This window comes from Perna viridis, chromosome 1, assembly GCF_037379345.1.
Source record: "Perna viridis isolate PV_CMFRI_1.1 ecotype Kerala chromosome 1, ASM3737934v1, whole genome shotgun sequence".
NCBI lineage: Eukaryota > Metazoa > Mollusca > Bivalvia > Mytilida > Mytilidae > Perna > Perna viridis.
In genome coordinates, this window is record NC_142445.1 from 67505487 (window position 1) to 67524552 (window position 19066).

The window sequence follows — 19066 nt, forward strand, 5'->3', positions numbered from 1 at the left end:
ACAGCGTCATGGTTTTGGCTTCATACGAGATAAAAATGTACCTCTTAAATAACATACTCGTGCGTTGTACGTGTTTTGGTATGTTAGAACAGGAAGTTTACACAAAATGATCGGTTAGCATTGAACATTGTCCAATTTCCGGTTCTGGCACAAGGGCTCGTTACAACACTTAATATGTCATATACATTAGCAAGGCCCAAGTATTCATTGCCAGTTGTTTAATCTAGTTCCTAATCTGGTTCCCTGGTCTATATCATAAGCGACCCAAAGATCGCTAGAATGTACCGCTTTTAAAAAATATCATACACATGACTTTGTGTATTTTTTGCTTGTATGAGAACGGGAAGTTTATATTGAAAGATGAAATGATCGGTTAGTATTGAATGCATGAAATATTACCCAGTTTCCGATTCGAACAAAGGGGCTCATTACATTTGACTATATAGGTTATATACATTATCATGACCCCGATATCTATATGTAAGCATTGTCAGTTGTTTAATCAGGTTCATGGTAACCAGTTCTTTTGATTAAAATCATTCTGGTCATCACGGTAACGAAAGAGTATACATATCAAGGGAACCAAGATTCTAGTGAAAGGCATATCGCATTCGTGCTATTTCGGATGTTGAAAGTAAGCCAACATCAGTGGCAGAGAATATTTGACGATTAGCGACTCTGAAGACTTCAGTCTTTGATTTAATTATTAAACACAGTTTATGGAGCTTTATTGTCCATAAATGGTTCATGATTTCCTGTAATGTAACATTTTCAATTTGGTACAATCTGCTTTTAGGTGACTGTTTGTGTTATCAAGTTCTGCGTATTCTAAAATCAGTTTTTTTTTTAATTTGAAACAATAAACTCGTAGCCTCAATTTAATGACTCTGCGCTTCCTAAGTATGGTGAATGTAAACAAAACCAAGTAATTCAATCTAATAGTTTGTCTCACGTATAGTGATTGATTGATTATAGTTTAACGTCCTATAGCGGAAATATAATGGATTTCAGGACGAGAGCGTTTTTCCATTTGAACTAATCCTGCGTTACATCAGTCCGACACTCTCAGCCAAATTTTAATGTGCTAGCACACAGAAATGAAAAAAAAACTGCAAGTAGGCATGTTACCCTACTGGGACACATTTTTCTGACTCCGAGACAACCAGTTGCCACTTTATCTCCTAAATGTTGTGTGGTTAGCGGAGAAGTCTGACTCTTAGACAACCAGTTATCACTTATCTCCTATATGCTTTGTGGTTGGCGGAGAAGCAGTGACTACCAATCTAAAGTACTTGGTATGACTCGATCGGCGATTGAACCTACGGCCTCCCACACTCGAAGCGAGAACGCTACCCCGAGACTAATAAGGCGATATTTTTACTTATGGTTTACCTACATTTTCTATGTATATCAATGTCTGTTATAGGGCCAGTCCAGTAGAGGGTCTGGATTTCCCTTGTTAGACAGCAGTAATTTTCATTGTGCGGAGACTTCTGACATGGTAAAGGACAATACGAAAGAAAGAAATCCAGGAGAATATTACCTACTAAACACAAGCTGATATCACCTTTCATTGAGTTGTATCTACTTTAAATGTCTCAAAAGGAGATATTGTCTAAAGCGGGATGTGGAAGCTATTTCAAGTTATTTCAGACTTCTATAATATTGGAGCTCCTGGTTGGTAACAACGATATTCCGCTAGTGTGTTAGCAAGTTTCCGGTCCAGTACCAAAGGTCAAAGTCTCTTAGAGTCGGGGCAAATGGCAAAATTCTGAAACATACATGTCAAGACACCATAATCAGTATTTATGAACTAGTAGATTGTTATTATACATTTATATAAAATCATCGGGTGTATAAGTTAAATCTTGTCACGTGTTCATTCTGTAAATGTTTAACAGAATGACATGTTGTATGCCAAGTAAGAAATGTGGCTCACAAAGCATGTGAATTAAACAGAACAATTATATGTTTGTACGTTTACCGGACAACCAAGTGAAATATTTCGATGGACTGAAAATTAAGATAAAAAGAACTGACTTTATATGATCGTTTTCTTTCTATCATGTAGTCGCTTTTAAAATATATCAGAAGGGTAGCTAATAGCATTATATATATATATCAGATGGGTAGCTAATAGCATTATATATATATCAGAAGGGTAGCTAATAGCATTATATATATATCAGATGGGTAGCTAATAGCATTATATATATATCAGATGGGTAGCTAATAGCATTATAGGCTAAAAACCACTAATTCCACTTCCCATAGGCTTCTATGCTAATTTCACAATATTCAATGGCTTCTCTGGACTTTACCTTAACTTTAACCTGCAGATGACTATATATCAGCATGATTCTACAGATGTCAGCTCACAATCCTCAGAATGGCATGTGGGGTTAGCAGACTTGCAGTGCAGTACTGGTCACCGGAAGTGAAGGGTCTATAAATAGCATGGGAAATCCCAGTGTTTTCACAAGATAGGGGTATATTCAAAAATCATTATGGAGATTAGGCTTCACATCACAAGAAGCAAAATGCACCTATAAAATGTACAGAAATGTTTTTCCTTTCAGAAACTGTTTAAATTTTTTAAATAAGATGAGAACTTTTTTCACAGCACTATGAGGAACAGGGGTAATTTCTGCGTAGGACTATTTTTGCGTACGTTCCGAATGCTCATTGGTTGAATTGGTGGTCTGTAACCTAAAGAGTCACTTTTTGTCTTAGAAAAAATAAATAACTATACAGGTATCTTCCTACACACATACTGAATGCATTTGCAAAGTTTCAGTGAAATGTGACAAGCACTTTTTTAAATATTTGATTTTTAAATATAGGGTAACCAAGTTGTGCGAGCAAAAAAGTGAAAATATTCTACCATACTGAAATGCATTAAATATTTGCAAAGAACTTTTTCTGACTTTTCAAATAAAAAATATCAATCACAACTTGTTTTTTTAACAATATTAATGAAGAAATAGTTTTAAAAGTAATCATTTTCTGAGAAATTGGTCTATTTTTAAAAATTTATTTCTGACTTGCCTCCCCCTTTTTCTTGATCACATGTCAAAAATCCTAAATCTTTAAATTTTCACAAAAGGTGATATATTTGGCTTTAAATTTGTAAATACAGTGTTTTCACATTAAAACATGACCAGTAAAGGGCACCTAAAGCAAAAAAAGTGCTCAATAATGGATTTTCCATGTTGCCATAGGGGAATGCTTATATGGCCTTAACCGCAGTAATGAAAGTGAGTTTTTCCTCATTTCTAACCTAATTTTTGCTCAAATCTACACAAAACTTGATTTCAAGTGCTTATTACTACCATATTTAGGTAAATGTAGCCCTCAAAGTTTAATATTTGATATTTTTACTAAATTTTCAACACTTTTTACAAGATAGGACATAAAAATCAGCCAAAAAGACCAATTTTCCATAATTTGGACCTATAACTTAAAAAAATGCATATTTTGAAGGATTTTTGTAGTGTATTCCTCTCATGGCAAAGTTAACAAGATCTTCAAGTAGTTTAAAGCTATTTCAAGAAACTTTTCATTTTGCCATGGCTTCAGCTAAAGAGTCACTTTTTGTCTTAGAAAAAATAAATAACTATACAGGTATCTTCCTACACACATACTGAATGCATTTGCAAAGTTTCAGTGAAATGTGACAAGCACTTTTTTAAATATTTGATTTTTAAATATAGGGTAACCAAGTTGTGCGAGCAAAAAAGTGAAAATATTCTACCATACTGAAATGCATTAAATATTTGCAAAGAACTTTTTCTGACTTTTCAAATAAAAAATATCAATCACAACTTGTTTTTTAACAATATTAATGAAGAAATAGTTTTAAAAGTAATCATTTTCTGAGAAATTGGTCTATTTTTAAAAATTTATTTCTGACTTGCCTCCCCCTTTTTCTTGATCACATGTCAAAAATCCTAAATCTTTAAATTTTCACAAAAGGTGATATATTTGGCTTTAAATTTGTAAATACAGTGTTTTCACATTAAAACATGACCAGTAAAGGGCACCTAAAGCAAAAAAAGTGCTCAATAATGGATTTTCCATGTTGCCATAGGGGAATGCTTATATGGCCTTAACCGCAGTAATGAAAGTGAGTTTTTCCTCATTTCTAACCTAATTTTTGCTCAAATCTACACAAAACTTGATTTCAAGTGCTTATTACTACCATATTTAGGTAAATGTAGCCCTCAAAGTTTAATATTTGATATTTTTACTAAATTTTCAACACTTTTTACAAGATAGGACATAAAAATCAGCCAAAAAGACCAATATTCCATAATTTGGACCTATAACTTAAAAAAATGCATATTTTGAAGGATTTTTGTAGTGTATTCCTCTCATGGCAAAGTTAACAAGATCTTCAAGTAGTTTAAAGCTATTTCAAGAAACTTTTCATTTTGCCATGGCTTCAGCTAAAGAGTCACTTTTTGTCTTAGAAAAAATAAATAACTATACAGGTATCTTCCTACACACATACTGAATGCATTTGCAAAGTTTCAGTGAAATGTGACAAGCACTTTTTTAAATATTTGATTTTTAAATATAGGGTAACCAAGTTGTGCGAGCAAAAAAGTGAAAATATTCTACCATACTGAAATGCATTAAATATTTGCAAAGAACTTTTTCTGACTTTTCAAATAAAAAATATCAATCACAACTTGTTTTTTAACAATATTAATGAAGAAATAGTTTTAAAAGTAATCATTTTCTGAGAAATTGGTCTATTTTTAAAAATTTATTTCTGACTTGCCTCCCCCTTTTTCTTGATCACATGTCAAAAATCCTAAATCTTTAAATTTTCACAAAAGGTGATATATTTGGCTTTAAATTTGTAAATACAGTGTTTTCACATTAAAACATGACCAGTAAAGGGCACCTAAAGCAAAAAAAGTGCTCAATAATGGATTTTCCATGTTGCCATAGGGGAATGCTTATATGGCCTTAACCGCAGTAATGAAAGTGAGTTTTTCCTCATTTCTAACCTAATTTTTGCTCAAATCTACACAAAACTTGATTTCAAGTGCTTATTACTACCATATTTAGGTAAATGTAGCCCTCAAAGTTTAATATTTGATATTTTTACTAAATTTTCAACACTTTTTACAAGATAGGACATAAAAATCAGCCAAAAAGACCAATTTTCCATAATTTGGACCTATAACTTAAAAAAATGCATATTTTGAAGGATTTTTGTAGTGTATTCCTCTCATGGCAAAGTTAACAAGATCTTCAAGTAGTTTAAAGCTATTTCAAGAAACTTTTCATTTTGCCATGGCTTCAGCTAAAGAGTCACTTTTTGTCTTAGAAAAAATAAATAACTATACAGGTATCTTCCTACACACATACTGAATGCATTTGCAAAGTTTCAGTGAAATGTGACAAGCACTTTTTTAAATATTTGATTTTTAAATATAGGGTAACCAAGTTGTGCGAGCAAAAAAGTGAAAATATTCTACCATACTGAAATGCATTAAATATTTGCAAAGAACTTTTTCTGACTTTTCAAATAAAAAATATCAATCACAACTTGTTTTTTAACAATATTAATGAAGAAATAGTTTTAAAAGTAATCATTTTCTGAGAAATTGGTCTATTTTTAAAAATTTATTTCTGACTTGCCTCCCCCTTTTTCTTGATCACATGTCAAAAATCCTAAATCTTTAAATTTTCACAAAAGGTGATATATTTGGCTTTAAATTTGTAAATACAGTGTTTTCACATTAAAACATGACCAGTAAAGGGCACCTAAAGCAAAAAAAGTGCTCAATAATGGATTTTCCATGTTGCCATAGGGGAATGCTTATATGGCCTTAACCGCAGTAATGAAAGTGAGTTTTTCCTCATTTCTAACCTAATTTTTGCTCAAATCTACACAAAACTTGATTTCAAGTGCTTATTACTACCATATTTAGGTAAATATAGCCCTCAAAGTTTAATATTTGATATTTTTACTAAATTTTCTACACTTTTTACAAGATAGGACATAAAAATCAGCCAAAAAGACCAATTTTCCATAATTTGGACCTATAACTTAAAAAAATGCATATTTTGAAGGATTTTTGTAGTGTATTCCTCTCATGGCAAAGTTAACAAGATCTTCAAGTAGTTTAAAGCTATTTCAAGAAACTTTTCATTTTGCCATGGCTTCAGCTTAAGGCTAAAAACCACTAATTCCACTTCCCATAGGCTTCTATGCTAATTTCACAATATTCAATGGCTTCTCTGGACTTTACCTTAACTTTAACCTGCAGATGACTATATATCAGCATGATTCTACATATGTCAGCTCACAATCCTCAGAATGGCATGTGGGGTTAGCAGACTTGCAGTGCAGTACTGGTCACCGGAAGTGAAGGGTCTATAAATAGCATGGGAAATCCCAGTGTTTTCACAAGATAGGGGTATATTTAAAAATCATTATGGAGAGTAGGCTTCACATCACAAGAAGCAAAATGCACCTATAAAATGTACAGAAATGTTTTTCCTTTCAGAAACTGTTTAAATTTTTTAAATAAGATGAGAACTTTTTTCACAGCACTATGAGGAACAGGGGTAATTTCTGCGTAGGACTATTTTTGCATACGTTCCGAATGCTCATTGGTTGAATTGGTGGTCTGTAACCTAAAGAGTCACTTTTTGTCTTAGAAAAAATAAATAACTATACAGGTATCTTCCTACACACATACTGAATGCATTTGCAAAGTTTCAGTGAAATGTGACAAGCACTTTTTTAAATATTTGATTTTTAAATATAGGGTAACCAAGTTGTGCGAGCAAAAAAGTGAAAATATTCTACCATACTGAAATGCATTAAATATTTGCAAAGAACTTTTTCTGACTTTTCAAATAAAAAATATCAATCACAACTTGTTTTTTAACAATATTAATGAAGAAATAGTTTTAAAAGTAATCATTTTCTGAGAAATTGGTCTATTTTTAAAAATTTATTTCTGACTTGCCTCCCCCTTTTTCTTGATCACATGTCAAAAATCCTAAATCTTTAAATTTTCACAAAAGGTGATATATTTGGCTTTAAATTTGTAAATACAGTGTTTTCACATTAAAACATGACCAGTAAAGGGCACCTAAAGCAAAAAAAGTGCTCAATAATGGATTTTCCATGTTGCCATAGGGGAATGCTTATATGGCCTTAACCGCAGTAATGAAAGTGAGTTTTTCCTCATTTCTAACCTAATTTTTGCTCAAATCTACACAAAACTTGATTTCAAGTGCTTATTACTACCATATTTAGGTAAATGTAGCCCTCAAAGTTTAATATTTGATATTTTTACTAAATTTTCAACACTTTTTACAAGATAGGACATAAAAATCAGCCAAAAAGACCAATTTTCCATAATTTGGACCTATAACTTAAAAAAATGCATATTTTGAAGGATTTTTGTAGTGTATTCCTCTCATGGCAAAGTTAACAAGATCTTCAAGTAGTTTAAAGCTATTTCAAGAAACTTTTCATTTTGCCATGGCTTCAGCTAAAGAGTCACTTTTTGTCTTAGAAAAAATAAATAACTATACAGGTATCTTCCTACACACATACTGAATGCATTTGCAAAGTTTCAGTGAAATGTGACAAGCACTTTTTTAAATATTTGATTTTTAAATATAGGGTAACCAAGTTGTGCGAGCAAAAAAGTGAAAATATTCTACCATACTGAAATGCATTAAATATTTGCAAAGAACTTTTTCTGACTTTTCAAATAAAAAATATCAATCACAACTTGTTTTTTAACAATATTAATGAAGAAATAGTTTTAAAAGTAATCATTTTCTGAGAAATTGGTCTATTTTTAAAAATTTATTTCTGACTTGCCTCCCCCTTTTTCTTGATCACATGTCAAAAATCCTAAATCTTTAAATTTTCACAAAAGGTGATATATTTGGCTTTAAATTTGTAAATACAGTGTTTTCACATTAAAACATGACCAGTAAAGGGCACCTAAAGCAAAAAAAGTGCTCAATAATGGATTTTCCATGTTGCCATAGGGGAATGCTTATATGGCCTTAACCGCAGTAATGAAAGTGAGTTTTTCCTCATTTCTAACCTAATTTTTGCTCAAATCTACACAAAACTTGATTTCAAGTGCTTATTACTACCATATTTAGGTAAATATAGCCCTCAAAGTTTAATATTTGATATTTTTACTAAATTTTCTACACTTTTTACAAGATAGGACATAAAAATCAGCCAAAAAGACCAATTTTCCATAATTTGGACCTATAACTTAAAAAAATGCATATTTTGAAGGATTTTTGTAGTGTATTCCTCTCATGGCAAAGTTAACAAGATCTTCAAGTAGTTTAAAGCTATTTCAAGAAACTTTTCATTTTGCCATGGCTTCAGCTTAAGGCTAAAAACCACTAATTCCACTTCCCATAGGCTTCTATGCTAATTTCACAATATTCAATGGCTTCTCTGGACTTTACCTTAACTTTAACCTGCAGATGACTATATATCAGCATGATTCTACATATGTCAGCTCACAATCCTCAGAATGGCATGTGGGGTTAGCAGACTTGCAGTGCAGTACTGGTCACCGGAAGTGAAGGGTCTATAAATAGCATGGGAAATCCCAGTGTTTTCACAAGATAGGGGTATATTTAAAAATCATTATGGAGAGTAGGCTTCACATCACAAGAAGCAAAATGCACCTATAAAATGTACAGAAATGTTTTTCCTTTCAGAAACTGTTTAAATTTTTTAAATAAGATGAGAACTTTTTTCACAGCACTATGAGGAACAGGGGTAATTTCTGCGTAGGACTATTTTTGCGTACGTTCCGAATGCTCATTGGTTGAATTGGTGGTCTGTAACCTAAAGAGTCACTTTTTGTCTTAGAAAAAATAAATAACTATACAGGTATCTTCCTACACACATACTGAATGCATTTGCAAAGTTTCAGTGAAATGTGACAAGCACTTTTTTAAATATTTGATTTTTAAATATAGGGTAACCAAGTTGTGCGAGCAAAAAAGTGAAAATATTCTACCATACTGAAATGCATTAAATATTTGCAAAGAACTTTTTCTGACTTTTCAAATAAAAAATATCAATCACAACTTGTTTTTTAACAATATTAATGAAGAAATAGTTTTAAAAGTAATCATTTTCTGAGAAATTGGTCTATTTTTAAAAATTTATTTCTGACTTGCCTCCCCCTTTTTCTTGATCACATGTCAAAAATCCTAAATCTTTAAATTTTCACAAAAGGTGATATATTTGGCTTTAAATTTGTAAATACAGTGTTTTCACATTAAAACATGACCAGTAAAGGGCACCTAAAGCAAAAAAAGTGCTCAATAATGGATTTTCCATGTTGCCATAGGGGAATGCTTATATGGCCTTAACCGCAGTAATGAAAGTGAGTTTTTCCTCATTTCTAACCTAATTTTTGCTCAAATCTACACAAAACTTGATTTCAAGTGCTTATTACTACCATATTTAGGTAAATGTAGCCCTCAAAGTTTAATATTTGATATTTTTACTAAATTTTCTACACTTTTTACAAGATAGGACATAAAAATCAGCCAAAAAGACCAATTTTCCATAATTTGGACCTATAACTTAAAAAAATGCATATTTTGAAGGATTTTTGTAGTGTATTCCTCTCATGGCAAAGTTAACAAGATCTTCAAGTAGTTTAAAGCTATTTCAAGAAACTTTTCATTTTGCCATGGCTTCAGCTAAAGAGTCACTTTTTGTCTTAGAAAAAATAAATAACTATACAGGTATCTTCCTACACACATACTGAATGCATTTGCAAAGTTTCAGTGAAATGTGACAAGCACTTTTTTAAATATTTGATTTTTAAATATAGGGTAACCAAGTTGTGCGAGCAAAAAAGTGAAAATATTCTACCATACTGAAATGCATTAAATATTTGCAAAGAACTTTTTCTGACTTTTCAAATAAAAAATATCAATCACAACTTGTTTTTTAACAATATTAATGAAGAAATAGTTTTAAAAGTAATCATTTTCTGAGAAATTGGTCTATTTTTAAAAATTTATTTCTGACTTGCCTCCCCCTTTTTCTTGATCACATGTCAAAAATCCTAAATCTTTAAATTTTCACAAAAGGTGATATATTTGGCTTTAAATTTGTAAATACAGTGTTTTCACATTAAAACATGACCAGTAAAGGGCACCTAAAGCAAAAAAAGTGCTCAATAATGGATTTTCCATGTTGCCATAGGGGAATGCTTATATGGCCTTAACCGCAGTAATGAAAGTGAGTTTTTCCTCATTTCTAACCTAATTTTTGCTCAAATCTACACAAAACTTGATTTCAAGTGCTTATTACTACCATATTTAGGTAAATATAGCCCTCAAAGTTTAATATTTGATATTTTTACTAAATTTTCTACACTTTTTACAAGATAGGACATAAAAATCAGCCAAAAAGACCAATTTTCCATAATTTGGACCTATAACTTAAAAAAATGCATATTTTGAAGGATTTTTGTAGTGTATTCCTCTCATGGCAAAGTTAACAAGATCTTCAAGTAGTTTAAAGCTATTTCAAGAAACTTTTCATTTTGCCATGGCTTCAGCTTAAGGCTAAAAACCACTAATTCCACTTCCCATAGGCTTCTATGCTAATTTCACAATATTCAATGGCTTCTCTGGACTTTACCTTAACTTTAACCTGCAGATGACTATATATCAGCATGATTCTACATATGTCAGCTCACAATCCTCAGAATGGCATGTGGGGTTAGCAGACTTGCAGTGCAGTACTGGTCACCGGAAGTGAAGGGTCTATAAATAGCATGGGAAATCCCAGTGTTTTCACAAGATAGGGGTATATTTAAAAATCATTATGGAGAGTAGGCTTCACATCACAAGAAGCAAAATGCACCTATAAAATGTACAGAAATGTTTTTCCTTTCAGAAACTGTTTAAATTTTTAAAATAAGATGAGAACTTTTTTCACAGCACTATGAGGAACAGGGGTAATTTCTGCGTAGGACTATTTTTGTGTACGTTCCGAATGCTCATTGGTTGAATTGGTGGTCTGTAACCTATATATATATCAGAAGGGTAGCAGCTAATAGCATTATATATATATCAGATGGGTAGCTAATAGCATTATATATATATCAGAAGGGTAGCTAATAGCATTATATATATATCAGATGGGTAGCTAATAGCATTATATATATATCAGAAGGGTAGCAACATTAATACAATCGGCTTGTTGTTAGGGTCGTGTGATTGTTAATGTTTAGAGCGATCGTTTCTTGTCATGTAATCGCTAATGTTTAGAGCGATCGTTTCTTGTCATGTAATCGCTAATATTTAAAGCGATCGTTTCCTTTAACTTCTTTGTCGATTTGAAGATGATAATCATTTTACCGGTTTTTGGGTTTAAAATGATTTGTATTTATGTTTTACAATGTTTCACGTATACCACAAGCGAGCAACGTGCAATTGTATTTGGTACCGTATACAGCTGATGTACACCAAAAACGTTATCATTGATCTAAAAGATCTTATTAGTTGGAAAAATATTGAATACATAGTTCTTTTAAGCCAAAAGAAAAAGAGATGAACCTTTTGTATTTACATAGATTGCTTTTAATGATTGTTTACAGAAAGTAAAACTGTTAGATCACAATCTGTCATTTTAAGAAGGAAGCATCAGCTTAATATTGCTTTCTGGGTAAATAAATAATCAAACCTGTGACTTTCGTTTCTTGACCAATTCTACCGTAGTATCTTCACTAAATGGATAACGCATTCGTCTGTTCGACTGTCAAAATACACGGCGGGTTTAGGTCTGCATTGATGGTCTTAGATTTTAACTCTTATCTCATTTTTATAAAAGTGAAGCTTTGATATTTTTACATCACTAAATTAATTTTGAAAATGCACAAGGGTCAGGGGCGGATTCAGATATATTTATTTATACAGGCTATTATTGACACATTTAATAAAAAAAATTAACACCGTAAATTAGTAATTCCTGACTAAAACAAATTTTAAAGTATAATACGAACGGACTATTTACATCCTAATTGGTGTTTAGCTTTATTTTCGCAATGAAATTGCTAGTTCAAAGCTATATACTGAAGTGCAAAGTTCGGGGGTTCTACATTATTTGCTACACTTTACAAGTAATCTGTGTGCGTGTTTTTTATTGAATTTAACCATACTGAATAAAATACTTTTGCGGCAAACAAAAAATATTTGTAAAAAATGATACAATATTAAAATGCCATAAATAATTGTGTGAGTATACATATATATAAGCTGTGGTGAGATATAAAAGATCACTTAATCATTCTTAACACAATTAGCTAATGATTACAGGTTCTTGTCAGTTGATGAACTAGAAATCTTTTGCAAAGGGCTTTATTTCACGGATTTCGGTTAATATCTTAACAAATTAATATGCAGTTGCTTTTGATAAATTTAGTGATTTTAGGACTAATATCCTCATCTGGTGGCGAATACTGAAGTGAAACCACTGCAAACTCCGGAGTCGATCGCGAACTTTACCAACTCTGTGCCCCTCTTCAGCCGATTACAACCATTCCCTAAGCTGTGCGACCTAAAATGGCGAATATTGAAATGAATTTAAAATTGTGACATTGATTCTTATGTTACATTTCCCCTTAAACGATGTTCATGTTTTGTTTGATTTGTAAAAAAAAACATTTTTCATTTGTAAATACCATCTCTATTAGACTTTATTTTTTTTTTCGAACTTTGAAAAAGAAAAAGGGAACAACTTTGAACAATTTAACTTGTAGAAGGTATTGATGTACATCATGGCCCTGACCGTTTCAACAATGACGTAGACGTAGCGTCAACGATTTCCAGAACCATTTAGTCTGATTTAGTCTTTATCTCTCGTTATAACCATAAAAATGTGAACTCAGTAAAGCGAATTCCGTTTTTTAAATACTAAATGTATAAAATTTGCTTGGGTTGTTTTATGTTTTTTATATGAGGACCCCAAGTCCTCCCTATCTAGGTGACAAATTCTGTTTAATCATCATTGTGCCGTTCAACAGTTTGCTTACATCGTTGATTTTAAACAAGAAAGTCTTGTTGGGCGACTAGCTTGATTAGGGTTCAATGAAATGGACCGCTTTTTGAAGAAACTCTTGGATCTGATCATCCAGGCTGCAAGGTAATGAAACTTATATATACGTGTTTAACATTTACATCAAAGTCATGTAGGGACAAATAGGAAGCAAGATGCGAAAGTTATAATCAAATCAATTGGTGTCAGCTTCCCAGTTGCCGGTGGGAAGCATCTATTACATTGGTAAGATTCGAAATGCAGCTTCTGAAAAGATAGAAAAGATGAAAAAAAAAATACAAAATGTGCAGTATTGTTAAATTTCTGAACTGTTTGCACACCTGGAAAAGCATTGGTACGACAGCATTAATACTAACTGAAGGTAAAAATCTCAATTGAAAGTATATTCTTAATGGTAGGGTGATACTTTTAGATCCCAGATCCCAAGAGTATCGAAACTAGATGTTATATAATTGTGTTGTTCGATAAGTCAGAAATCAAACCATTAATATGCATGTTCAGTAATGTTTTCGCTTGCGAGATTGAAATTGCAAGTGGTAAGATCGCGCACATAATGAAATTGCTGAATAGATGAAATCGCTCACCTAGTGAGATTGCTGAATTGGTGAGATCGCTAAAATAGTGAGCTTGCTAAACGGGTAAAATCGCTCACCTAGTGAGATTGCTGAACAGGTGAGATCGCTGAAATAGTGAGATTGCTGAACAGGTAAGATTGCTCAGCTAGTGAGATTGCTAAACAGGTGAGATCGCTTAGCTAGTGAAATAAATAAACATGTAAGATCTCTTAACTAGTGAGATGACTGAACAGGTGAGATCGCTGAAATAGTGAGATTGCTGAATAGGTAAGATCACTCACCTAGTGAGATTGCTGAACTGGTGAGATCGCTGAAATAGTGAGATTGCAGAACAGGTGAAATCGCTGAAATAGTGAGATTGCTGAACAGATGAGGCCGCAACCAAACTACAAACATAGTTTCGTTGGTTTGCTTAAAATCATTGTACTGTATGCATTATCTCATTCGTGGTGAAAACTGGAAAAAAATGTAGTTTTGTAAAATTGTGAAACGAACCATTCCTTAGGGTCATAACTCTTTTTTCTCTTTTAGTAGCAAAAACAAAAAATTACGCGTTTCCCGCTAATTATCTTACTTATAAAGTACTTTAAAAAGTTGTATTTTATTGGTTTGCGATTTTTGTTTAAACCTTCAAATAATTTTAATTTTTAATTTTGCATTGTACCAAATACTATTTGTTCGTCAAAAATGTATATTTCAGTACAAGTTATCTTTTCTGTAAAAATGATGTTCGTTGTAAAATTATCAGATGAGTTTAATGCATATTTTGTAATTTACGAAAAATGTTTCGCGTGCACCAGACGTCGAAGTAGAAGTGAAGCCTTAGAAGTGAGAACTGTTGCCGGTCATGAACTAGTATGTACTGTAGTATACAGATGTACTTCTCATTTGAATAACGTAAATATCAGTTAATACAGATAAAACACATGTTCGATGACAAATATCATAAGGTTTTTATTACAATGCACTTAAAAGTAAAGCAAATTTAACATACTGGCTCTAAGCTTAAGAGATCTCAATTGAATTTATCCTAAATTACATTTATTCAGTTCTTTTACATCGTTACTAGATTTTTAAATGCATTGGTATTTAAAAAAAAGTTTTAGTATATAGTGTAAGGTATTAAAAAAATTAATAACGAAAAAAACCCTTGCATATACTTTGTTTGTTTGTTGGGGTTTAATGCCCGACCAGCAATACTTCAGCTATATTCAGGCGATGAACATGAAATGATGATGACAAATGGGATGGGACAAAAGGTTAATGGGGTCGACAAATTTTGATTGCCACTGGAAATAGGGAGAGATGGGTACGGTCGGAAAATTTAGCCTCCTGTGGCGGAGCCCTATGGTTTCTACTCCGGGAGAATACCACAGTAGGGTTCTTTAACGTGCGAGCGAGGAATGTGGCATCTTTCCCAACACGGTGCAAGACTATGGTTTGCGGTCAGGCTTTCCGTATTATAGCCTGACAACCCCAGCATGTTACACACCAGGGGTACCCCATTCCACCACCTGGGGCACACAACCCACTTGCTCTGTGGCAGAGCGCCCTAGCCCCCGGCTAGGGTTCTGAGCACTATTTAGTCACCTTTTACGACACGCTTAGCGCTGCTGCAGGCCTATTCTTTTGAAACCCGGACCTGAACGGGGCCCTTGCATGTACTAGTCAAAATCAGTGGCCATGTACCCAGATAATTTTAACGCTTTGCATATTCTTTCAATGAATCGAGTGTAGTACTCTATGACTGAAGCTTTATGTGATCCCAATATGTCACTTGCATAACCCAATAAAAACCGATTTAAGCATCAAACAGTGATATCAATGTGATCGAATTCAAATGCATACTTTTTTGTATTTCTTATAAGTAATAATCAATCCATATACAATGAAGGCACTGTCCGGGGTTGGTCGATTGATTGATTGTGGTATAACCTATGGTTGAAGTGATTCACGGTGTAGAAAAAAAAAAAAAAAAACACCGAACATACGATATACGATATACATGTGCCATATTTAAACATAACGATAGTCCTTTCTGTATTCAGATTTATGTCTTCTTGAGAAAATCAACATTCATCCTCTAACTAAAATCAACCACATTAACAACCATGACTTTTGCACAGTGACAATTCCATACATAATCTATATAGTACAACACACTAAGGCTTGTTATGTGGTCTGTAACTGTTTCTGAATTAAAAATAAAAATGACTTTGGTGGGTTTTTTAATGCATGAACAACCTCCAAGTCTGGACTTTTATTAAGACTGCCACTTAAAGCAAATAAAATATTTGCCATTGTTCAGATAGTTTCTATATATTGTAGCATATAATATTTGCCATAAACAATTACAAGTACGCTAAGGCAAGTACAAAAATCAACAATATCAGTTTCTTAATTATCATAATACAATCATGAACTCTGATCCAAACTTCTACATACATGTAGCGATGCACTACTTATTTATGTATAGTTTATGATCGGTAATATTATCAAGTTGTGTAGTAAAAGGAACATACTTTCGTTATTTTATAGATTTATCATTTTTTTCATCTACACGTTATTTTTTTTCTTTAAATGAAGATAAAAGACTTGTGTCTTTAGATTAATTCAAACAGAACAAATGAATACAATGAGAGTGCCATAGGTGTTTTTTAAGGTGCTAGCGGATGGCTATAAATACAAATATTAGGTCCTATTTCATTCTCATATTATCATAATACAGTCGTTAACGGCAAAATAAAACGTGTACAATTATTTCTTACAATTGGTCATAAACTTTAGATAATAGTTTTATCTTCCCTTGTCAAAGAAATAGATTTTAATGTTTGACGTAGGTTTTTGGTTGAGTAATAGAGAATGCACCAAATACTCAGCCATTATCATAGTTATTCGTTTTGTTATACTACAGCCCTGTGTATTTTTTCATAGCATCAGTCCATGACAAATTTGTATTGGGTCTGAATGAAACACCAACAAAATGATTTGTTTTCAATTGTCGAGTTATGGTTTTGTCTCGGACTGTACTTTTAAAAGTTAAGTCCTATGTTATACTCAGCGTTATATTCAAATGAATATTAAAAGTACAAAGTCTTCTGGTTTAGCCATATAGATTCAGTCCGACTTACAAATTACAAGAATAGGAGAAAATGGCAATGATAGTTTTTGCATTAGTGCAACTTGTACAATTTTATTTAGTTGAAATATACTTCAAGAATGTAATGTCACATTTGTTATTGTGTTAAAACAGTACTATTTACACATAACCCATATTAGTTTATGTAACTTTCTGAGTTATCTACCTTGAAACACTGAGTTTATTCTAAATGTAAAAAATATAGTTAATTTTTAAATGACCAAATAATTGAAGAAAGTACATCATAAACTAAAGAGTAATGTGTAAACACGAATAATTAGAACTGATAAAGGTTACAAACAAGTAAATCAAATCAAATCATAACACACTTTAGAGAATCTCTTGCACAATAATGATTGACTTTTATTTGATAGAAATCTTAAAGTGTTAGGTTTGTACTTCTTTTCTTTTGTTTTAGTCTTTAAAACAGCAAAATAAATAATGTCTATAATCTACCTTATTCTAGATAAGTAATTCATAGATTAATTTTGTGCGTCCTTGCGTCCACAGAATTGTTCACTTATCTTAACAAGATTAGCTTTTTAAAAAAGCCGAGGTCATTCATTTAGCATATTTGAGGGAAACTTAAAATTTATAAGGAATGAAAAGTGAGAAGAAATAGTTTTCAAGACTTAAATTAGAATGAATATTGAAGTTAGACAGTTCGAAGTATTAGTATTAGTACTATAAAAATTCTGGCTTATTTTAACGGTATATCAGGTCTGTTCATTATGACCCTCTTACAGTTCTTTGATTAATATCATGGAAATATAGAGTATGGATGTTGTTGCCCTAAGAGATAAAATATCATGCGTTAATACTTGTAGTTGCTAAGATATGAATCTTTGCCAAAGTAAATAAAGCAGAAAATGTAAGTCAAGATTATCTATATCTGGTAGGGATGTTGCTTAGTACCATACATCAATTCACTAGCAAATTTTCATCCTTCCAATACTTAAAGAACCGAAACTTCAAACAGAGTAGTTCATGTGTGTCAATGCGACATAATTTTTTGTTGGATGTTGCTTACAACCCAAGATGCATGCACTGACCAAAGACCACTCCTCCAGCACTAATAATTGTGGGGATTGATGTTTTTTTACAAGTAAAACGATGTTTATATCACTATATGTACTTACCTGCATAAAAAATTTTTACACTTATCTTGGGCTGTCTACAGATTTATTTCAATTTAAATTTCTCACCACTTTTGGTCGGCGAATGCCCAGACAGAAAATTATCATCACTAAATCCCTTATAATGGCTGAGATTTGAACCATAATCTGAGTGGTTCGTATGGAAAATGAGTGTCAGGGCGGCCTTATGTTGGACTTGTGTTGATATTCTTGCTACCCAAGAAACATCTGCTGAGCAAAGTGGATGAAATTTCGGTCTCCGAGGAGTAGCGTTCACAAAGTATTCCTATATTGTAGTTTGCAGAAAGTTGATAAAATCACACAACTTTCGTAAAATTTATCGAATCCAAATGATAATTTGATATGGTAAACTACACATGGTTACTAACAACCCTTCAAAGTTTAATCAAAATCTAATCAGTTATATCAGAGGAGTTGGGTCCACAAAGTATTTCTATGTTGTAGTATGTATTTTGTTGTTTCCTTGTGTTTTTAATCGCTCATATATTTTTTTAAAATTGAAAAACTATTTAATTCCAATATAATATTAATTTATAAAATCATTAACTCTCACATTTTAAACACACAGTAATTACTTTAAAATAAACTTTTAGGGAAGAGGCAAAATACACATAATAGCAAAGCCGCAACTCCGAGTATAGTGTTCATTTATATCAAAAGAAATTATTACACTCACGCATAGTACAAACAAATGCTTTTCATTTCTTAAAATGTCGAAACACTAATTTCATTTATTTGCGGAATAACTTTGTCTGTTTCAAGTTTCTAAATAGAATGGATCTTCTGTCGCAACCTTCGGAAACATATTTTTAGATCAACACTTCATCAATTTCCCAGTTTATCCAAATTTCCCAAGCTCTTCAATCTATATAGTGAATGACTATGTTGACTGAATGAGGTATGTGATGTGTTGTTTCTGTAAACGACATATGTTAGTTCGAGTTTGCTATGATCCTACGTCCCTCCTATTTTTTATTTGGTTATTCATATGTGGGTTTGTAAACCTATTTAAAAAAATAGGAGGGTTGCAGGGTCAGAAGAAATTAGGTCCAGGTTCCAACTGCTCAAAAAATAGCTAATGTTTTGCATG

The 19066-nt window shown here is 32.2% G+C and overlaps 1 protein-coding gene across 1 annotated transcript in view; it reads left to right on the forward strand.

Annotated features, from left to right (window-relative positions):
• LOC148630070 (uncharacterized) overlaps positions 1-11926 on the forward strand; it is a 29091-nt gene extending 17165 nt beyond the window's left edge. The window contains exon 16 of the mRNA XM_088560507.1: positions 1427-11926. Coding sequence (XP_088416633.1) covers positions 1427-1561 — 135 coding nt within the window. The 3' untranslated portion in view covers positions 1562-11926. The remainder of the gene's footprint in view (positions 1-1426) is intronic.
• Positions 11927-19066: the final 7140 nt, after the last annotated feature.